The sequence below is a fragment of the Sceloporus occidentalis genome, unplaced genomic scaffold (assembly GCF_023333645.1).
Source record: "Sceloporus occidentalis isolate IW3139 unplaced genomic scaffold, rSceOcc1.0.p SCAF_259, whole genome shotgun sequence".
Lineage (NCBI taxonomy): Eukaryota > Metazoa > Chordata > Lepidosauria > Squamata > Phrynosomatidae > Sceloporus > Sceloporus occidentalis.
The window spans coordinates 494,923-519,178 of record NW_028317239.1 but is presented as its reverse complement, the minus strand read 5'-3'; the positions used below and the strand labels follow the sequence as shown (position 1 = coordinate 519,178).

General features: G+C 41.5%; 1 protein-coding gene across 1 annotated transcript in view; it reads left to right on the top strand.

Moving 5' to 3' along the window:
- LOC149275894 (zinc metalloproteinase-disintegrin-like VLAIP-B) overlaps window positions 1-24,256 on the top strand; it is a 58,772-nt gene that overhangs the window by 11,586 nt on the left and 22,930 nt on the right. Inside the window, 1 exon segment of the mRNA XM_089504202.1 lies at window positions 23,726-23,851. Coding sequence (XP_089360328.1) covers window positions 23,726-23,851 — 126 coding nt within the window.

Below are 24,256 nucleotides of genomic sequence, written 5' to 3'. Positions count from 1 at the left end.
TCGGGTTGTTTCGATATGTGAGTCACATAGATTCTCAGGTTCTCCTGTCTTTCTTTAATGCTCCTGGTCTGTGGATTACACTTTGTCTGTTTAGGAGGTGAGATCAAACAAATGAAAATCTTTTGTGTAAATAAAACACTCTGATGCTTATAAATGTAACAGAAAAGAGAGATGATAACTTTACTGGAAGGTAAAGAGATTCACACATCGTTTATATATAATGGCAAGGGGGCAAAGAGAGCAAAAGGTTAATTACACAAAGAGTATTGGGTGCATTGAATATTCTTGTGGCAGAGCTATATGTCTTTAATGCTGTGTTATGGAGGTAATGGTGTTATGGCGTTAATCACACCTGGGATCTCCCTCTTTGAAGGATTAGCTTTGCATGGGGTGGGGCTAGTCACAAAGGTAGGTGGAGCTAGCCCTAGATATCCTTTAGTGGGAAGGAAATGGGCGGGGAGTAGGCAAGATGTGGACAGAAATGGGCACGGCTACGTGGAAAGTGACATGGAGACCCAGGGAAGCAAGGGTTCCCCTGGGGACTCTGGGTCAAACTTGGAGTGTTCCCAGATATGGTATATGCACCTGAGGAAGCCAATTGGTGAAACGTGTTGTGCTGAATACGCCCATGGAGGAAGTGGACACAGAGGAATCCTGTGAGAACCAAGCTGTTATTGCTACAACACAGCATTATTCCGGTCCTCTCCACAGGAGCGTTAAAGTATTCTTATATATAAGATACTACTTTTTTATTCATATTAAAGCTACTACTTTATTTTAACTCTTTCTCCTCCGGTCTTTTCTGGTACACTGGTACAAAGAAGAAACTCCATTCCCCAGAAGGGGCTCTATGGGCTTCCCAACAGAGGAAACTATTGAAGAATCCATTTTAATGAATTTAAGTATTATTTAATTTAATTTCCGCACATATTGTGGTGTCGTTTGTAAATTTTGCGCAGCACTTTATTTCTTTATTTTGTGTATTATCTTTCACACACTTGTGGTCAGTGTGTTGGTTCTGCAGCACCAAGGTATTATACCTGTTTAAGTTATACCTGTATACCTGCCGTCGTTAGCAGTCAAGGGGGTAAATTTGCCGTATTTACTAAAACCTTAAGAGCGTCATTAAACTTTGGTAGCAAATGAAGGTTTAATAAACTCCAAAGCAGCTTTACTTTTCAGCCACAAGACGTTTTGCTTTGCCTCTGGAGCCAGGAAGTGCACGATGCACAATCATGGAAAGAGTGGTAACCTGTCCCGGCGGCACTTACGTTACATAGCGCTCTGACGACATACTCGGCCCTCAGGTTCAAATATTTTTTTTATTCAGAAGAACAGATTTCTTTTTTTTTTTAATATTCAAGTTAAATTAAAAAATTGCAAGGCCTTTGTTTTTCCTTAAGTCAGTGATGTCTGAATCTTTCACATTAACCAAGTTGTGATTTTCATGCAAATGGCACCAAATTGAACTGAAGAAGCAGCTGAACCCGTTTGTTTTGGTGAATATATCTCATGGCCTCCAAAAAGGGTGAAGGCCAGTAGAACAACCACACTGCCATCTATTGGCGCCATGGTGTAGAAATGTACCTGCCTTAGACTTCCTTTGATACACGTTTGTATCAAGCTTTGTAATCACAGTCAGGGACACCGGTCACAGTAAGGCCCTCTGCCAGTAAAATGATGTAAGTGCGGTCAGCTACTGGAAACATGCACACTTTTACAGCTTGCGGCTGTGTGTATCCAGCCAGTGTCTGCACAATAAAAGATGTGATTGGCAGTAACAGTAGATGAGATGTGCCATCAGGCACTGGCCCACCAGCCCGGGCCATATGACTTAGGGTTATCATTAGACTTGCGCATTCGTCTTCGGGCGAACATGAAAACGAGCACGAAGAGGCCGTTTTTTTGTTCGTTCCGAAGACACGCCGAAGAGAATACAGTGCCGGCAAAACGTAGGAGAAGACGAAGACTCACAACCACGAAGAATCGAAGATTCTTCGTGATCGTCTTCGTTTTTGCCGCGCAGCCGCCAAAATTTCAAACAGGAGTGAGCTGATCTCGTCTGTCCAATCAGCTCACTCTTGTGACGTCACGCTAAGGGTCTCGTCCAATGCCTGTGCTGCTGTTTTTTGAATTCTGAAGGCGCCTTTATAAGACCAGAGCTTGCCTGAGAGATCCATTCATTTTTCGCTGTGACTGCTTTGGCAACACTGCTGTGCTGCATCCGAGCGTTACAGAGAGAGATTGTTCTGTTCTGTGTGAGACTGGTAAGCCTTAGCCTGCCATTTCTCACAGTGTACTTCATCCTCACTTCAGTGCTACTTAATATAATTAATAATAATAATTTGATTAATTTAATTTTTTTTATTTAATTTGTCATCAACTGTAGTGTAAGTGCTGTTGAGTTGACAGTGCACCCAGTGCCTCAGTGGCACTGGGGTGCCCTTGCCCTGGGCTGGCACTAGTGCCTATTGCCTGTCCTGCTTAAATAAATTAAATAGAATTTATAAATAATAATTTAATAGAATCTATAATTTAATAGTTCATTATTATATATATATTTGTCAGTCATATATATATATATATTCTATAGTATACTAGTGTAGAGTGTACTGTAGACATTCATCTACTAGTGTCTAATTTAAAATCAGTAATATTAATTAATATAATTAATAATTGAATTCATTATAAAATTATATATATATTTGTCAGTTATAGTTAGTAATAGTATACTAGTGTAGAGTGTACTGTAGACATTCAAGACATCTACTAGTGTCTAATCTAAAATCAGTAATATCAATAATTCTATAATTCTTTCTTGTCTTAATAGTTAATTAAATTAGCTATAAATAAAAGTAATAATATTAAATAATTACTACTAGCGTATAGTTCAGCTAATCTTATTAGTACTGGTGCTGCAGCTCTATAGTTTGTGCTTTGTTTTAGCAATAAAGAGACCAAGTCAATTTTTCTTAATTAATCTTTCATTTTATTTCATTTGTTTTGCTCACCTCAGTCCATCAGTGAAGTGAACTTGTTGGGCTAGTGAGTGCAGCCGCATAAGTGCTGTGTTTTTTTTTGATCAGCAAGCAGTGACGTTAACTGTTTTGCAAAGATTTTCTCATTTATTTTACATTTTATTTCAATTTTATTAAAAGTACCCTTAGTGTTTTGCTCACCTCAGTCCATCAGTGAAGTGAACTTGTTGGGCTAGTGAGTGCAGCCAGCAGTGAAGCTAACTGTTTTGCTGTGACATTTTATTTTATTTCTAATTGTTTTCAAGAAAAATTGACTGTGACGAGCTGTACTAAGCAAAGCTTCAAGCTACTAGCTGTAGTACTAAAATAATTCTAATCTTCTTTAATCTTAATCTATAATATATTATAAATAATATATAACAATATAAATTCTAATTCATAATCTATAATATAAGTAATTCTAATTCTAAATTCTAATTCATAATCTATATTCTTCTATCTATAATACATAATATATAAGTAAATTATTTCTAATCTATTAATATTATATAACTTAATATTAATTAATAAATCATATACTGAATCTGATTTAACCTCACTTTAGCTTAGTGGGTTTGAGAGCGTCTGCCTAGAGGTAGACTTATAGTAAGGAAATATAGCTTTAGGCTAGCATAGTAGTAGGCTAAGCTCTTAGGCCCGTGTAAATTCAAATTAAAAATAAAATACTGCTAGTTATTAAATAGTTAATCTTGAGTTAATAATTTAAATAACTTTAGCACTTTGGCAGATTGCACACAGCACAGTGCAGTAGTGCATAGTTTTACTTTTTAAGCAGTAGCACTGAAGAGAACTTCCTCTAATTTTTTGTCTTTAATTCGTTTTTCCTTTTTTTTTATTTTTATTTTTTTATTTTTTTTATAGTTTTTTAAACACTACACTACACTACACACACAACACAAAATTTGAAATGGATCCTCCTTTTGGGACTAAGGAGGGACAAGCTCCATCTACCACCGCCACCACCAGCACCACCACCAGCACCACCACCAGTTCTAAGATGCAGCCTTTGCGTCAGTCTAGTCGGCCAAGTAGGCCAAGCTCTCGCTTATCATTTGGGGAAGCATTGCTTGAAGGATCATCAAGTAAAGGAAAGGCACCAAAAGCAGGCAGTAGTAGTGCGGCTAGGCCCACAAGCTCTATGGTTTTTTACGGAAAGCCTAAAGCACCAGAAGCACGTTCAAAGTTAAAGGGTAGCACCAGTAGTACCAGCCCAGTGACTAAAAAGAAGTGCCTTTTGCCCCAAGCAGCATCTTCCCCATCCACCAGCAGCATGCAAGGTACCAAGCAGAGCCAAATTAGCAGCAAGACTCAGAGGGGTCCCAAACCAAAGCGATCTCATTCCTTTGTAGGGAAAACCACCACCACCACCACCCCCACCTCTACCGCCTCTACCACCACTAGTGCTGCGCCTACTGTTCCCACTGGTACCGCCACGCCATGTCCTCCTAGTACCTCTAGCAAGCCACCAAGTCCTTACAAAATTTTTGTAAAGACAGTTAGAGAGAGGGCTACACATAGTGGAACTCCACCTAGCGAGGTAGCAGAGGAGCCTGAGACTGAGAGGCCAAGTGCAGAGTCTATTCTTCCTGCTCGCACTACTACTAGTCACGAGTCTCACGACGATATCAGTCTTAGCTCCAGCCTAGCAGGAATTCCATTCGATCTGGCTAATGAAGAGCTAGACTATGAGCCAGAGGAAGTAGAGGAGATGAGTGGTCAGGAATCAGATTCCTCAGGGAGCAGTGTCCAAATGACTAGTGCACAATTTTCCCCTGAGCCTCCACCTTCTCCGCTACGATCATCACCACCACCACCACCACCAGCAGCAGCAGCAAAACCTAGCAAATCTAAAGCAATTAGCAGTCCCACTATGGCCAGTACTGTTACCACCAGTCCCACCACCACTAGTTCTGCCTCTGTTCATCCACCCCGAGCAGTAGGAGCAGCACCCAAGGCACACTCCAAGGCTATGCGCGCCCCAATTTGGGAGCACTTTGAAAATGTTGAAGAAGGGCGCTATGGAAAGTGCAAACATTGTGGGAAGCTAATAAGCAGAGGGAAAGTGTCTGGCCATTTTACCAGTGCTAGCATGAAGCATCACCTCAGCACTCAACACAACGCTGTGCTATTGGGGAAAGATGCAGAGGGAAAACTTAGTGCAGGCAGCATAGCTGGTGGCCGTGGAAAAACCCCAACAGCTTCTTCTTCTGAGCCAATAGCAGCAGCAGCAGCAGCAGCAGCAGCAGCAACTAGTGCTGGCAGCCAGAGACCAAGGCAGGTTGGAGCACTGCATGTCCAGCCCACCCTGGAACAATTTGTGGCATTCCAATCCAAAAGGTCAATGCCCAAACAGCAGGCCAATAAAGTAACGCGACTGATTGGTCAGTTCATTGCTGTTGGAGGGGCATCCTTCTCTATGATCGAAGGGGAGCCTTTCAAACAATTGATGGCGGCTGTGGCTCCACAATATACAGTTCCGTCACGTTCCACTTTCAGCAGGAACATTGTCCCCTCATTGTATCGGTCCTGTGTTGCAGCAGTGAAAGAGGAGCTTTCCAAGGCTGCTGGTCAGTCTGTTCATTTCACTACAGATTTGTGGAGTGCACCTAGCGGCCAGCATGCCTTTCTTTCTTTGACAGCACACTGGTGGCAGCCCGGTGTGTCTAATGAAGCTGCTGCAGCAGGCTACCGATCTTTCCTTCTCCATGCAGAAGTGATGGATGAAAAGCACACTTCCCAAAACATTCTGCATGCGATGAGGAAAATGTTTAGCCTTTGGGTGGGAGCAGAGGCGGGCACCAATGTTGAAGTTGGTTTTGTGGTAACTGACGGAGGTGCCAATATGGTGAAAGCGCTGCGAGATGGTCATATTGTTGGTGTGCGCTGTGCAGCCCACATCATCCATCTTGTAGTGAAGGCAGCAATGTCAGAAGGAACTAATGTGGCAGCAGTAGTTCTGTCCCGCTGCAGAAAGATCGCTGGGCACTTTCACCATAGTGTTAAGGCTAGCCAACTTTTGAGGGAAGAGCAAGAGAGGTCAGGTCTTCCCGTACACTGCCTACGTCAGGATGTCAGTACACGGTGGAACTCCACGTTAGACATGCTCGAGAGGATTTTGGAGCAGCAGAGGGCAATCCATAATCTTGCCTCAGAGCACAATATTGGGATTACCTCTCCATTGAATAGGGAGGATTGGACAGTGATCGCCCAGCTAGTGGCAGTCCTTAAACCATTCAGGGATGCCACAGAAAATTTAAGCTCAAACACTGCCAGTCTGGCCCAGGTAATCCCAGTGTTCTCCCATCTAGGCAGCAAGATGGATGTGTTCCTTGGAAACCGTGAGGCTGTTCAAGGTGGCACTCTACATCCTGACATAGCAGCCATAGTCAGGAAGCTGAAGGATCTGCTAAAAGTACACCTTCGCAAACGAATGGAAGAGAGTCCCGAAATGATGCTAGCGTGCCTTTGCGATCCAAGAATTAAGGGAAAGCTAGCTTTGAAATGTAATGTTCTCAGTAGCTACCGGGAGCAATTGGTCAACAAGGTGCGTGACTGGCAGCGTAAAATGGGAATGCTGTCCGAGGAGGGAGAGGTGCAGGAGGAGGAAGAGATGATGTGGTCTGCTACTCCTAGCAGCAGCATCAGCAGCAGTGCCACAAGCAGCACAACACAGCTGAGTGGAGCAGCTGCGTTTTGGGAAGAGGCACTTGGGAGTATAGTTGGACCATCTGACAGAGCTAGCAGCAGAAAGGAGAGTAGTGCTGCTGAAATGGTCAAACTTTACCTCTGTGAAGTTCCTTCTGAGCCTAATGTTGATCCTCTTAGCTACTGGGATGAAAAGAAGAGTGTGTGGCCTGCACTCTCATGGGTTGCGCAGCAGCTACTATCATGTCCGCCAACCACTGTTCAAAGTGAGCGCGTGTTTTCTATGACTGGAAACATACTGAGTCCACAGCGCTCACGCATGGCACCTCATCTGATGGAGCAGATTGCCTTCCTTAAATTCAATCTGCCCAAGTTGGGTTACCCAGCTCTTAGCTTGGAAAGTTAATTTTTTTTATCTGTAATGTTTAAGGTAGTTTCTCCCCCTGGTTGCACGTGTTTGCGGTGTGGCAACGTCTGCTACCTCCGCCGGTGTAGCCAATTTACGCTAGGGCCTAGTGTCTGAGTTCTGGAAGTCCGCTCCCAAACGCCATGGACTGACAGACTTTCATGCTTTGCCCTGGGGTGAAACAGGTGAGCGGGTCGTCAATTGCCCTCTCATTCACCTTTTTCCTTTTCCAACGGTGCTGCTGGTGGTGGTGCCAGCATCTTTTGCCAGTTCGCTTCCTGGCTGAAATCATGCCTCAAATGTCCCTAATGGGGAGGGTAGTTTCTCCCCCTGGTTGCACTTGCTGCGGTGTGGCAATGCCTGCTACCTCCGCCGGTGTAGCCAATTTACGCTAGGGCCTAGTGTCTGAGTTCTGGAAGTCTGCTCCCAAACGCCAAGGACTGACAGTTTTTGGATGCTTTGCCCTGGGGTGAAACAGGTGAGCGGGTCGTCAATTGCCCACTCATTCGCCTTTTCCAATGCTGCTGCTGCTGCTGCTGGTGGTGCCAGCGTCTCTTCTCTGCCAGTTCGCTTTCTGACTAGTGTCATGCCTTAAATGTCCCTAATGGAAAGGGTAGTTTCTCCCCCCCTGGTTGCACTTGCTGCGGTGTGGCAACGCCTGCTACCTCCGCCAATGTAGCCAGCTTACGCTAGGGCGTTGTGTCTGAGTTCTGGAAGTCCGCTCCCAAACGCCAAGGACTGACAGTTTTTGGATGCTTTGCCCTGGGGTGAAACAGGTGAGCGGGTCGTCAATTGCCCACTCATTCGCCTTTTCCAATGCTGCTGCTGCTGCTGCTGCTGGTGGTGGTGCCAGCGTCTCTTCTCTGCCAGTTCGCTTCCTGGCTAGTGTCATGCCTTAAATGTCCCTAATGGAGAGGGTAGTTTCTCCCCCCCTGGTTGCACTTGCTGCGGTGTGGCAACGCCTGCTACCTCCGCCAATGTAGCCAGCTTACGCTAGGGCCTAGTGTCTGAGCTCTGGAAGTCTGCTGCCAAACGTCTAGGACTGACAGTGTTTGGATGCTTTGCTCTGGGGTGGAACAGGTGAGCGGGTCGCCAATTGCCCACTCATTCGCCTTACCCAATTCTGCTGCTGCTGCTGCTGCTGGTGGTGGTGCCAGCGTCTCTTCTCTGCCAGTTCGCTTCCTGGCTAGTGTCATGCCTTAAATGTCCCTAATGGTAAGGGCAGTTTCTCCACCCTGGCTGCGTCTGTTTGCGGTGTGGCAACGCCTGCTACCTCCGCCGGAGTGGCCAGCTTACGCTAGGGCCTAGTGTCTGAGCTCTGGAAGTCAGCTGCCAAACGTCTAGGACTGACAGTGTTTGGGTGCTTTGCCCTGGGGTGAAACAGGTGAGTGGGTCGCCAATTGCCCACTCATTCGCCTTTCCCAATTCTGCTGCTGCTGCTGGTGGTGATGCCAGCGTCTCTTCGATGCCAGTTCGCTTCCTGGCTAGTGTCATGCCTCAAATGTCCCTAATGGTAAGGGCAGTTTCTCCCCCCTGGCTGCGTCTGTTTGCGGTGTGGCAACGCCTGCTACCTCCGCCGGAGTGGCCAGCTTACGCTAGGGCCTTGTGTCTGAGCTCTGGAAGTCCGCTGCCAAACGTCTAGGACTGACAGTGTTTGGATGCTTTGCTCTGGGGTGAAACAGGTGAGTGGGTCGCCAATTGCCCACTCATTCGCCTTTCCCATTTCCTTTTCCATTTCCATTTCATTATTTTCCTTCTGATACACAACCAACCAAACATAACACACACAATAACACAAATAACACAGTGACATAACACATAACACACATAACACATATAACACAGTGACAAGTGACAACACACATAACACACATAACACATACACGTACAATGCAAAAATCACAAGGACCTTTCCTCTTGTTATTTGTCCTGGCCTTCATTTCTACACTCACTAGCATTAACGCTATAACTCACACTTCATACTATAACATTTTTCCATCCACATACCTGCCAACAGACCCAACTTTTTCAGGGACAGTCCTGCTTTTTTCCAGTCCTGTCCCATCTAATTTAGCTAAACTAGGTATGCAAATACACGTTGGTAGTTATAGCTCGGTAGGTAGCACTAGTATAAACATTAAATAAATATAATAAAGTACTAAATAATAAATCTAACTTTAAAATACATTTAAATAAACCCCTAATTTTTTTTTAAAACCCATTAAAATTAAATTATTATTTAGACATAATACATCTTTAACCAAAGCAGTGCACTGCTACTAATCTTAAACATAACCGTACATTAACCCTAAGCTATTTTTTAGTTCTTGTCCAACATTTTTCCATCCGCATACCTGCCAACACACCCAAGATTTTGGTGGACAGTCCTGCTTTTTTCCAGTCCTGTCCAGTAAAAGTTGGGTTGTTGCAAAGTATGCCATTGTAAATAGGTAGCAAATGTTAGGCATGTATTACAAGTGGTCCAAAATCAATTTAAAAATGTAAAATAATCCCTATTCTTTTATTAAACATCTATGGATGTGTGATTGTGTATGATAAACGGAGGCCAAGTTCCTTGGAGCATTTGTCTCTAGGTCATTTTGTGTACAGTACACCTCAGTACGTGTGTGCAACTCTATTGGTCGTTTCGGCAGGGGGCTGGCCTGCCATCAACGAATGAAGTGCGTTCTGCAATTCACTAGTTGATGCCAGACCAGCCCCCTGCCGAAACGACCAATAGAGTTGCACACACGTTCCTTCACGGCAGCTGCTGCTGCTCCGATGTGTTGACAGAGAAGACAGGAACGGGCGAATATTCGCGGAATACGAAGGTTTTTTCCCCCCCGAAGACGAGCACGAAGACGAACACGAAGAGCCCCCTGGTGCCCAAGTCTAGTTATCATATCCTAGTGACTGGACAAGAGCAGGGCCGGCCCGACAATGGAGCCGAGTGGGGCAGCCGCCCCAAGCCCTTTTTTTTTTTTTTTAAAGCGAAAGAGAGAGAAAGGGGCGAGTCTCCCTGTTCAGTCTCGGTGGCGGCTTGTAATGCTGTGTGCCGGAAGATTACCTCATTTCCGGCGCTCAGCATTACAAGCCGGCACCGAGACCGAACAGGGAGACTCGCCTCAGGACTGCTGAAAGGAAAGTACAAGGGATGGGGGGAGGTAGATAATGGGGGGGGGCGGCAGGGACAGAGGGAGAGGAAGGGTAGATAAAAGGGGGGCGGCAGGGACGGAGGGAGAGGAATGGTAGATAAGGGGGGGGGCGGCATTTTAAAATTCGCCCCAGGCGGCATTTTGCCTTGGGCCAGCCCTGGCCAAGAGGACACCATAGCTGATTTAACAAATGCACATCTACATAAAAAATATATGTGGCCGATAACCGGTCCCTCGCCCTCTCTTTAGCATGGGCTGCTCAGTGCTGATACCGGCACATCTCCAGGTGTCCCAAGAAGTGGCGTCACACAATCGGAGCCCGAAGTTCAAAATGTGACCCACCCTGGCAGACCTGCGCTTGCGCAATAGACCGCTGGTGGCCTGGTGCCATCGTCGCACCGTTACCCGCGCTCCTCTTCTCTCTGGCCATGCAGCTTGTCCTAAAAAACAGACATTTAGGCATATTTTAAAAAACTCACCCGGAATGAAATTTTTTTACTCAAAAAAGGGCATGCCTGGGGAAAAGAGGATGCATGGTAATATGTCTGTTTATATTTGAATGTTCTCTCCTGCACAGTAGTTGAGCGGACAGGTTCCTCATTAAGTAATATGCGTTTATTTAAGACATGCCTCTTGCATTGATGGTGGAAAAGGTGCGTGAATGTTTGGTGACGCAGGATTCATAGAACCGGAAGAATGTCTTTCCCCACATATTCCTGGACCAGGTCCAATGTCAGACACATACCCTATTGTTCTGTCACATGTGAAAACTGACGGTCAGTTTCTTGATGATAAATCAACCCTTTACCTCTTCACGCAACTCTTACTTCTTGTACACAATAGACAAGCCTGGGAATGTGAAACACCTATGAGCTGGACTGTGAGATCAGGGGTATAACATATGCCCCAGCAGCCCCTATAGCGCAGAGGTTAACCCTGATATTTTTAATACCCTAGGTTCTAATCCCCCAAGACAGGTGATTTCCCTGCAAAGTTGTACTTAAAGCTTGAAAACATGATTTGCAGAGTATTATTAAGTATTGTTTTAGTAATGTTCTTAACAATAGTGGATAGAACCAGGATAAGTGCAATCTAAAAGAAAAAAAATCCTTTTGTCTCTACATTTGTATTTACATTCGATCGGTGAAAAAGTTCCACACGTCATCCATCTATTGATATTCGTCTAATTAGGATCTATTAAATTTAAACTCACAATATAAAATTACACTTTCAGAAGGTCACTGCCATAGATGATTAAAGATAATTAGCACCTATTCTGGTTACAACAAAGTTTTATTATCCAAGACCCTGTTTTAAACCATGAACAATACAGTCAGCATTCTACCCTTCATATGGGATTATATACGGTGCTTTGAAAAGGTATTTGTCCCCTTCTGGATTTCTTCTATTATTTCTCACATGTGACAGTTAAATGTTTCAGATCATCCAACTAATTTTAAGACAATGTGAGTAAACACAAAATACTCACTGAGTGTGACTTTAAAAGTTTTATCTCTCTGGATCTCAGTTCTGTAAGGTTTCATTTTAGAATTTAGTTACAATAAAGTGTTACTCAATTTTCCTTCCAGATATGGTTAAAAAATGTCACATCCACTGGGAAAAATAATATATTTGTAATTAATTTAAAAGTGATTACGTTAAGTTTTGATAAACAGGAGTAATTTAGACAGTAAAAGTAGACGGATTTTCCATCTGGGATATGAGGGGTTAACGCAAAGGATATGAACGCACAGTGACTTGAAGTTACAGGGCATTGTAGGGAAGGAGAGAGGGAAGGAGCGGCAGGAAGGTGATATGGGTTCTAATTATTACTAAGTAATGAGGTGTACACAACGAGGATTGCCAGCGCAGAGTAGTACAGCTGGAATAGCTGTGCCAATGCAGTAGTAGATCGCGGTGCTCATACCCAGTGTACAGATGTGCCTGTCCTGAGGGCCAATACAAAGCAGTGAATATTCTTATTGAGATGTTAGTCTGTTAAAGGAATTCTACTCACAATATACACCCATTTACTTATTTAGAGGGGAAAGTGGTTATTACTAGTATCATATTAAAGTTTTACAAAATATTGATGGTTTTTTTTGCATAATATGATGTTTTCTGACATCTACACATTAGTCATTTGTATCTATTATAGCTCTGGTATTTTAGCTCAATCTACTCTGGTGGGCCCTGGGCATTGGGCAAAAAAAAAAAAGATAGTGGACGTACTCTCCCACCAATGGCCAACTGTGTTTCAAACACATCCATGCTGACACACCTTTACATACACATTCATGCAGAGACACACATACATACGTACTCACACACAAACACCAATACACTCTCACTCTAACGTATGTACATTGATACATACATACTCCCTCCCTTACCCTCTCCCTCCTTTCCTTACCCCCTTACCTCAACTGCAGCTTTCCCTCCGCCTGTGAGACCCTTAGACCCTGAGATTGGGGCAAAAACCCTGAGAGTTTGCAGACATGGTTATGTGGCCCATCTCAAAACACACTGCAAACTCCAATGTAGTACTAAAGTATTTTAAGAACTTAACATGAATACTGGAACCTCCTGGATTTATTACCATAAATAATCTGTCACAAGTAATTAAGAAGCAATCCATCCATAGATTTATAAAAATAAGATAACATAAACCCAAATACATCGGCTTGTTAACAAGGATGCCCTTTTTAGTCTCATTTTGTTTTTTCCACTTTGTTACTTGTGATAGGCCTTTCTCCAACGTTGAATCCAGCCTCCTACTAGTCCATTTTTCCTTCATTTTCTGCTAATTGACACTTAAGTAAGCAATAAATATTATCCAACTTTGGAAAGTATCTTAAGAAGCAACCTGTTTGCAGCCCTTGTGTAGTAGGACCAGACACCCACATCTGTATCATGTTCTCCTCAGGGCTGTTCAGTGTTGCTGGATTTTCACACCGTGAAAACCAGCTCCTTGTGAAGCACCTACACCCATGACAGATGTAGACATCCGAGTCAGCGCAGAGTGTTACAGCGTGAGCCCCCTGAGCCCGTGAGAAGGCTATCATACTCAATAGAGTTCTCAGGGAGGTAAATTAATTACCAGCCCAGAGGCATAATCTTGATAGATCATACCCTTGATTGCCTACTGCTGGGGTAAGAATACATTCCTTATCACCAGATGTATAGTAAATTCAGTGCCAGACGTTTCTCAAACTTTCTTGATATGACTTGTATAATTTAGTAGCTCCAGGGGACAATAAATCCCAGGAATTTGATTTTTTAAGGCACTCCCAGCTCTCTACCTACTGAAAGCATTTGGTGGCATTTAATATTTTAATAATTTAATAATTTTACATCAAAATGTCACCATAACTAGTTGTGGTTTTATTAAAATGTTCCATAAACACACTAAATAAATATACTACCCTTGACTCTTAGTTCTCCCTAATAAAAGCAAGAATGGAGATAGTGATGATGAATGAGCAAGATAGATGGGCAAACTAAATTCTTTATTTGCTGTCAAAATCCATATTTATGCTCTGACTCACTTATGATCCATTTCAGCTAAATGTCTTAGTGAGCTGTTGGCACTAGAGATGAAGAAAGTAAGACAAATAGAGAGCGCTAAATCTTAGGACCCTGAAGTCTGTTGTTCTTGGCAGCAAGCCAGTAGAAAAGTTGTAACAGGGTGTATCTGTCCTCATTATGTAACTAAGTACTTAATTCATTATAGTTTATTGAATCCCTCTTAACTAGAGCTATTCAATAAAACCACTCAATATATGTGTGTGTGTGCTTAACCCTGTTTAATACCGGTAATAGCAATGGTCGAACTCAAAATGATATGGAAAGCTTTTGTTGGTAACACAATATTGAGACTGAGAAAAGACAGTTCTAAGAAAAAACCTTTGGCAATGTTTTGTTATTTTACGTCAACATACTACAGTAACTGCGGACTGATGGGAACATACCTTATGTGCCGGCCAACTCTTTGTGTTAGTCTTCGTGTGGGAAAAAATCTTCATATTTCGCCAATATTCACCCGTTCCTGTGTTTGGTTTGGGCGAATATTCTTGTACATTCTTCGTGTTCGTTTTCTTTCTTGTTTTTTTTCCGTTTTTTGTAGAAGGGGTTAACTCGGAACACACTACGCAGCAGCTTTGGCACCAGGCTTTTAAATGTCCATACGAGCAACTCTATTGGTTGCTGGCAGGGGCCTCTGCCATCAACCAATGAAGTGCATCTGCTGGCGACCAACAGAGTTGCTCGTACAGACTTTTAAAGTCCTGGTGCCACAACTTGGCCGGGGGAGACCACTGGTCTTCACTCTCCAAAAGTTAAAGGTCCGTACGAGGACCAATAGAGTTCCGCCGTCAGGGGTTAAAGGGCCGTGCGAGTGAGTCTATTGGTTGCTTGCAGGGGCCTCCTCTGGCATCAACCAATTGGAGATTAGTAAACGAAGACTAACACGAAGATTCTTATGGACGTCAATTCAAAAAATTTAAACTAAGCTAGGGGCATAACGTTATACCAACTGGCAGTGAGTAGAATGACCAATTCCCCAAATTCAATTGAAGTTAACAAACCATGTCATACCTACTGATTTTCTTAAAATATATGGATGCTCTGAGTCAGAAGGTATTGAAGACAGCATACAATATGACCTAAATGGATATCTTCCTGTAAATCCTATGCAGAATCTACGGTAAACAGGTATTTGGTTTGGCAACCAATTTCAAGACACCTCCTATGAATGAGGGCAAAATGTTCTTGTAAAATACCTTGTTAATGTTTCTACTTTCAGTAGTAAACCACAAAATGAAGAAACAATGACTGATGAGGCAAATCAAGGTGGACACAGAGCGAATTTGTTTAATGTTTAATCCAATTATTATGCTGTAACTACCCACTGTGACCATTCTTTTACAAGAAATTAAAAATGAGAGCGTACAGCCTAGTTCAATTGAAATAACGTCATTACATGTTTATGGTATTATTTATGGCAATTTAACATGGTCAACTAATTGTCTTCATGCACTTTCGTCTTCTCTCACAATGTTGTGTATTGTCTCAGTATTCTGTCCTCATTAACCTTATGGTTTCACCTTCAGTTTACACATAACAGGTAAAAATGTACATCCTTTAAACATTTACATGATATTAGAAATAATAAGAACACCTTGCAAAATCCTAATGTTCTCTAAAATTACCAGTACATTGTATCTACACTGGTAATCACCACTGAAAGTAAATTATACAGGACCACTTTGTAGTCTCTATAATTTTGTATGTTTCCATGTCAAGATCATCCTGAGAAAGGAACCTCAGCTTAATAATGCTCTGGCAGGGGCAGGCAACAACATTGCTCATGGTGGACATTTACTGGGGTCTGTGATGGACAATTTAATGATTATCTATGGACCTTCATAAACCTTGCCATGAACACTGGTGTCGTTGTACAGACACTTTGCATATCCCTGACTCAATAGTAAAAGAACACATGTCAAAATCATATACTCATACATGCTAACACCATATGCTCACACAAACACATTAACATTAACACACATGAACGTTCTAACAACAAATAGTAACACACACACACCAACACCAAACACTAACACACACTCCCATACAGTAACACACACACTCACTCTTACACCATACACTTACACATAAATACATACATACAGTATATAAACACACACTCTCTACCCCTTTCACCCCCCTCACTTTTACCTCATACAGAGCCCGGTTGATGCAGCCACCCTACAACAGGACGGTCACATAACATGCACCCGCTGTGAAAATAAATCTACAGCATTCACACGTAAAATAGCATTGGCGATATCAGACATCTAATTACTTAGTAGCTGCGTCTGGTGAACAAGATAAATGATGTTGAAATCAAAGATTAATATTGAAAGAACAATCATACAGCTGAAGGAATAGGTTTTATTAACAGTTTAACAGTTCTTCTGTGTCAAGCCATAAATGAACAATACATATGAGGATGGTGCAATTGTTTAAATAAGACTATTTTTATCTTTCTATGGACTTCATAGTTTTGTGTAATTAAGTTTTATAACAAACATACATTGTGATTTTAAGAGGTTTTATTTGTTTTGTTGATCTAAAAGCCTTACGTTTTAGAAAGATCTCTCCTCTTTATGAGCATCTGATATTATGAAAGGTCTACGAAATCCCTACATCAAAGGCTTACTTTTTTTGCGTTTTTACACAACCAAGTGTTTAGTTGACAGTCCTTGACTGGACCCAAATCCATCTGTCTTCCCCTGATGTCCCTCTTTTCTACAAGCTCCAAAATGTTTAGTGGGTACCTCTATCATCACAATGTTCTGCAGTCCTAAGTCAAAATAAATAGATGAAAATGTTAATATTTGAAATTGTGTCAACAATAAAATATATATAGCGGTCATTTGCATCAAGTTCTCTTTAAGTGTAAGCCGGCTCACGAAGACATAGATCATATAACTGACAATCTGAAAGATACAGAAACATAGATCATTTAGAAAGGGAGCAGTAACCTCAGTTATAACCCGTATCAAAAATAAAGAAGTCATCAGGAACAATGGACTTGTTGTTTTACGTAATGGCTTTTAAGTAAAGTGTGCACTTCTAATGAACATAATATTCTATATATAGTAATACTTGAATTTTGGTTTGGTGGGGTGAGGCACAAGTCCCATCTTAGGTTCAGCCCTGATTGCAGAGCAGGTAATTCTGTTTAGATTGTGGGAGAAAAAATCTCTTCTTAAATAAATCCCTTTTTATGAAACATTGTCTTCTGTACGACCACAAGCTTTATTGGTTAGGACTGCGACAATGGGAACCTGTTAATCAAAATTACCCAACATTGTCTCTGTTTGTGTCTATGTGTGAGTGGCTTGTGTAACAAAATGTACAAATGTATTGTTCTATGCCAAGTGTAATATACTAGAGATATAAATGTTATGGTATTTGGAACGAGAACACAGTTTATTGTATATTGGTAACAAGTCTTCAATTAAACAGTGATTTGTGCTGTTTGTTGTTGTTGTAACTGGCAGATCCCTGCAATATGATTAATTTCAATTAATCGTTGTAGACGTCCGTGACTAATAATTGTGATTTTTGAGCTTAGCAGGGAGCGCAGGTCCCATAACTATTTTATTACAGGCAGGCCCGCTGCTCCAGGCCCCTACCTTAAAATAGGCCCAGCCAGGACCGGACTGACTGGCACCTGCCCCTTAAGCCCGCCGCAACTGCGACCGGGTCCGCCATCAGGGCCGGCCTTACGGGTGTGCGGCCGCACAGGGCTTAAATTAAAACATCGGGGGTTTTTTTTGATGGTTTTTTTTTACTTCATTTAACATCTTCCATGTTAAATAAAGTTTTTGTTAACTTTATTTAACATGGAGGATGTTAAATGAAGTTAAAAAAAACCCCCGATGTTTTAATTTAAGCCCTGTGCGGCCGCAGACCCCTTAGGCCGGCCCTGATGGGGGCTTCCCGGCCCCTTAGAGTGGCGGACCCGGTCGCAGTTGCGGCGGGCTTAAGGGGCCCTGCGTTAATGCGGCTGTAGAGGACGTATAGGCTCAGTCAGTCCGGTCCTGATTGGGCCTATTTTAAGGTAGGGGCCTGGAGCTGCAGCTCCATCAGCCCCCAAGTCAATCCGGCTTGCTCCGGCAACAAGGTAAGTAGGGTGAGGGAGGGGGTGCAGTGAGAAGGGGCAGAGGGGGGTTAGATAGTGAGAGGGGGTACATAGTGAAAAGGGGCAGATAAGATGGGGAGAGGGGGTAGTGTGAATGCGTATGAGAATGAATGAATAAATGTGTGGATGAATTGTGTGAATGAGTGAGTAAATGCAAAGATGGTACATGAAGGGTGGGCTTTAACAATAAGTAAATAAATAAAAATGGGCCGCTCAGGCTTAAATGCCCGGGCCGATTTTTTGTCCCAGTCCGGGCCTGATTACAGGTTTTGTTGAACTTACTGACAAATATGTATTATTATAACACACAGTTTATGGGATTGCTAAAATGTAATACGCTTATTGTTAATTCTCATATCATAACTCATAATTTTAATGTTAATGCTAAGAGGAAGCTCCATTTTCTTATATCTACTTATGCGCATGGTGACAGGTATATCAACAGTGGGACATGTTTCTTGAATTCATATCGTCTTTAAGTCTCAAGAACACTGATAGGATTTAATATAACTAGATTCTCATATCAAAATTACCTATAGCGTGTACTTTTGGTGTGTCAATTGGTGTAATTGTCTTGGAACCTTTTTAGTTTAAAAGTAACTGGGCATCCCTTCCAACAGAGATAGGAAAGACTGGAGTGAGAATCTTTGAGTCCAGACTTATGCTTGCCCTCAGACCCATGTCTATTAAAGACTTATCAAGTACTGAAGGGGTGATGCAGCCAAATCAAAGGGAACCACTATGAGTGTGATCCCACACGCATTTCACATGTAGAAAGACCATTTCTGGCAGAATATTATCCAATGTGGCTTACACCACAGGATTTATAGTTCCATAAAACATGGAGTATTAGGTAGAGAACTTTGTGTCCAACAGGTCCAAAGAAAAATGGGTCTTCATCAGTCCTACTTTGAAATTTTGTTACTAGACTGATCTTTCTTTTGCGGTAAAAAAATAGGAATCAGTATAAGGTTAGTACATCGTTTATTAGGTACATTTATAATATGAGTGTGAATGGAGTTTACTACAAAATTTAGGAAAAAGGGAGAAAGATTCTGTGTCATTTGAATGACAGGTTAAACACCGTTCTGATTTGCTTCTGCGGGTTTTCGATATGTTGAGCACACCTTGTTCTATTACCAGTTGTACATTATGAATAGAATCATTGAGGTTGATGAGTCTCATGTTATTATGAGATTCCAGAAGTAACATTTTCTGTCCTTCAATTGAACTAGTTTCTGTGACGGATGTTCTCTGGAAGCTTTGTTTCCAAGATTTAAATGTCGTTTCTATGGTGCCAGGGTCATGAATTATCACACATAGCTATTAGTATGGCATTGCCGCTCCTTAGTGCCTTAATACCTCAAGCCTTGGCACGTGCGGTTTTCATCTAATGACTCAGCCCTTGTTTGTCTCCTCTAACCACCCCAGAACAAGAGCAGCAAAACGGCCTCTTTCATCTTCAGTCTCCAAGAAATGAGTTGACATTCTGTTTATTCTTTGAAAACATCGTCATCTCAGCTTTATAGAGTCTCAGGTTGCAAGTTGTGAAACCTCTTGTCTGGGACGGTGCATAAGAAAAGGGTTGATGGTCATTCTATTATGGGACAATACCCTTACAAAGTCTTTTGCTCAAAAAATGGCTAAAGAAATAAAGGAGTTTACAATTACACACCACATTTATTGTTATATACCACAAAAACACAAATTTGAGTTTAGTCAGTATAACAAAATCCCTTCACTATTCATTATGAAGGGCCAACACAGGCAGGTTTCTCCATCGTGAAGGGTTGAGCTGGTCCTGTATAATGCAACTGAAGAGTATACTCTGCAGAAACATCTCTGATTTTATTATACATTATACAGGGCCATCCAAGCTCTTCCTGTACCAGAAGCTCACTAAGGTTGGACCTTGCCAATGCAAAATGAAATTGTTGGGTTGAAACTATAACCCTCATTTTATTGAATAGACCATGGCGGTTGTTGCCATTTACAATGGGGTCATTGCATATTTCATCAAATGCTCTTTTGGAGGAGGCAGTAAGGTTATAAAATAATATTCATATAAACTAATTGTATACAAATAAAAAGCCCACAGTTTCCCAACACTTTGGAACATAATTCTTATATTGTGGTAGTTCTCGGGCTAATACCAGTGATATGTTTAAAAGACCACATCCTCACTTCTTCAACCCACTAGCCTGTGTTGTGGACAGTTTTGGAAAATTAGTAATGGGTAACTTAATTATCTCCTACTTTTTTAGACTCAAATACCTAGACTGTAGTAATGCAGATACATTTGTTTGCCCATATGCAAGGCTTTAGTTAAAAAAAACCCTGTTGCTTGTCTTATATTCAGCCTTAACACATATTTCACCTAATGAATCGGTTTAACTTAGTCTGTCAATTCTAGTCTTGCCAGACCCCTTGAATATATGTATCGTATTAAGCCCTGAGTTATAAAATATATTAACAATATGTAGGTTTACCTAATATTCATTTTTGACCAATACCAATTAGGCCTAGATATAGACAGCAGGTCTTAATGGGGTGGTAGACCCAATGGTGCAATACCAGGGGCAGATAAACCTATTGGGAGATCGGGTTTCCCAGTAGGATTCTGCTCCATAGGGGTTAGGAAGATTCTGATATATATAATAACTGGCGCAATCATATTATGCAGCTGAGCACATACCTCTGAAGGTTCTCTTTTCCTCACTTTGTCACCTTCTAAAACAGATTGAGATACCCTGTAATGCCCTGGCTCTCAGATCAGAGGACATTCATTATGAGGAAGATGAGAAATAAATACATGACTGTACATTCAGACCTTCACACACAGCATAAGGAATGTTGAAACCAGACAGTTTCATAGAAATATAGGCATTACTGAGCTCTCTACAGTATTCCGGGATTGCAGCCAACTGAATTAGACACATGTGTCTCTTCATATAACTTAAAGCAGTTACTGTTTCAGTATTGAGAGGATTAAGCATCCTTGTTTGACTGCGCATGTTTAATTGCTTCTTGTATGGCATCTACATTTAGTTTATCCAGGTCTAGTTAGACAAACAAATTGATGGTCTGAAATATATGTGCAAAAATGTATGTATGTACACACTACGCACCTCATTAAATTGCTTTCAGGGAAGGGTTTCTAATGGTGTCAATGATGCATTTCTGCTCGTTCAAACCGAGGAATGTACAATCGTTCCAAGAGACTTAGTCAGGTCATTGAATAGTTTACTGTATTTTTTTTTTTAAACAATTAAGGTTCGGTCAGGTCATTGAGTCAAGCCCATGATATTAATGTAAATTATTATCCAGGGGACAGGCATTTTCAAAGCATAGACTGAAAAGTAGTTGTTATAAGTAGTATAGTAGGACAAATGAAATATATCTGTTTTATCTCCTTTCAAAATCTGAATTATAAACGTATTTTTAAATTAGTTTCTTCTTGTTATGAAAATATGTCAATAAAACAAATTTGATATTTCTTAAACATGACCCTTGCGCTGCCTATACAATGCGGTGACAGTGGTTGATATTACCATAAATAATACACATGCACAATAAAAGACCGCGGCCGCGGCATTCATTTACCTAAATGCTGCAACGTACTTTATTGAGAAAACATAAATAAAATAGGCAGTTAAACGTCAATAATTCACCTAACCACTTAAGACCGCTGTAGGGTCCCATCACACTACTATAAATGTTGCAACGTGGTGTATCAGGGGCAGACCACCCACCAGGTACCACAGCGGGTCGGGATAATCCGTGTCACCTACTGATGTCATCATAAAACCAATTCTCACTCTAGCATCTAGCCAAGATCCAGATATTAACCCCTTGTGGGTTTCTCACCTAGCACTTATAAGGGACCCTTTAGCGCACGGAAACCTTCAATACTCCCTGCTGGCCATTAACTACACAAACCATCACAAGGTTCTTTTGGCTGTAACTTGGAGCAAACCTTACGATATTAATCTTATCGTTAATCAAGGTATGGAAATATAGTGAACCCAGATACCATCTGTTAATAAAGCATAATGACGACAATAGATAAAATCCAATTTATTGTTTTCATTAATTATGACACATCCAGGTCTAAAAGTTAGTGATGAGACAATAAAGGTAAACCTTAAAAACTTCATCGTGAAGTAGTATGATAGGAAAAGTGTTCTAACATTCTGCACGTATGCGATGAAAGAGGCCAATCAAGCCCAACTCCTTACCTGAACTGTAGATTTCCCGCGCAGTCCCGCAAGGCTGCCCTCAAGTTGCTCCCTCACAGCGTCTCTTCCCTTGCTCCGCCCAGGAACAAGGCGGAGCCACGGGAAGTGACGTCACATCACGAGACTCCGCTTTGTTCCTGGGCGGAGCAAGAGAAGAGACAGCCTTGCTGGACTGCGCGGGATTACCGGGACCTGCAACACTCCCGCCTGCAACACCAGCAACACCGTCCGCGCCCACAAGTTTTTTGCTGTGGTTAGTTCTCCAACTAACTACCTACCTGCCGAGTTCCTTAAAAAAACTGTGTGCAGGTTTACCTAAAAGAACTGATTCTGTTTCGAAGGCAAAGGGCGGTCACGTGAAATATTGATTTGATTTAGATTTTGCTTCTGTTCACTCACTTTGCATTTGGTTAAATGATAAAAATAAAAAAATAGCATGTCTATTTTTGAAAGCATTCTTATTTACAGCATTGTGTGTGTGTGTATATATATATATATATATATATATAACCAAATGTTTGTGGACGCCTGACGATTAGACGGCCTGATCATGCACAGGGCACAGTCTTGCTGGAAGAGGAAAGGGCCTTTCCAAAACTGGTGCCACAAATTTAAAAGCGTACAATTGCCTAAAATGTCTTTGTATCCTGTAGCATTAACATTACCCTTTACGGAAAACTAAGGGGACCAAACCCTAAAAAAAAAAGCCCAGACCAATATTCCTCATCTACCTAACTTTACGTTAGCACTATGTTATGTATAGATAGTGGTCACCCACAGCCTAGGGTCCTACCCAAAATAGCAAAATAACTTCAAACAACACAACAGATGAGAGATTGATATAAATATTCCCAGTTCCTCCTCTGCTCTGTAACAAGCAACCCCTAGACCTAAAACAACGTGTAGTAAGGAGCTCCCTAAACAGATAACAATGAATGGTATCTCCCCCTGTGTGGTATATCTCATAATGTGTTCTTTGCCCCAATTCTGGACTCTATACTAACCAATCAAATGAATGCATTTCAAAGTAAAATGGACCATGTAATACTGTATGAATGAACACACCAGATCTGGATTCCTTCTTTAAAAAAATGGGAACAATTTCACTACAATAAAGTCTAACATCAGACACTAATATTAATATGAAATGCATTTTTGAGTACAGATAAAGCCTACTTGTTGTAATAGTAAATTGGCTGGTGATTATTTTTTTTTTTTTATAATAATAAGCTTCTCTTAAAAAAGTAAATTTACTGTAACTGTCAATCAGTTAAAAAGATATCTGAGTAAATTAGAGTATTACCAGGAATGTATATTATGTAAACCTTTTTACCTGGAACTATGTTACCTCATTATAAAGGAATAACAGAATGTGATGGACAATTAATTATTGGGGAAAGAAATAACCTGGCATACCTGTGTGCCAAAACACATACACACCAGAAAAATAACATTATCCCCCCCTCCACTAGTCACATACACATGTATAAACACAATAAAACTCTTTTAACTTCTGGTTATAAACTCAGAGAAGAGCCTCAGATCCAACCACTTTGTCAGTCACATTCATCAGAGCAAGACACTAGCAAGAGAGATCTCCATGATGCTGCCCCCCATGCTGGTCCTTCTTGGGTTCCTCAGCTTGCAGGTTCTAGGTGAGTAAATCCTTGTCCTGACACACAATGTATTTTTTTTTAGGAATTCAAATAAGTTGCTGCTAGGCATAGAAACCCTTGTGTTTTCCTGTAGGTTGTGCACCAGGGTTTGGACCACACCATATATTTTTGATAGTAGGAGTGTGTTGAAGAATGTTGGCTGAAATGCCTGGAATTTCATGTTACTATAATGTGCAAAATCATTCTATAACAGGCTATTATATGGTCTGATTTATTTTTAATCATAACATTATTTCTCAATTAATGGAGTTTAATGATGTATTTCATAGAAAAAGATACCTTTGTCAATGTCCCTCCCATTCCCTATTTGCAGTCCTACACTTAATCCTATTGCCATATGATTCCTACCACATTCTATTTAGAATGTTAGCCATTCTAGTCATG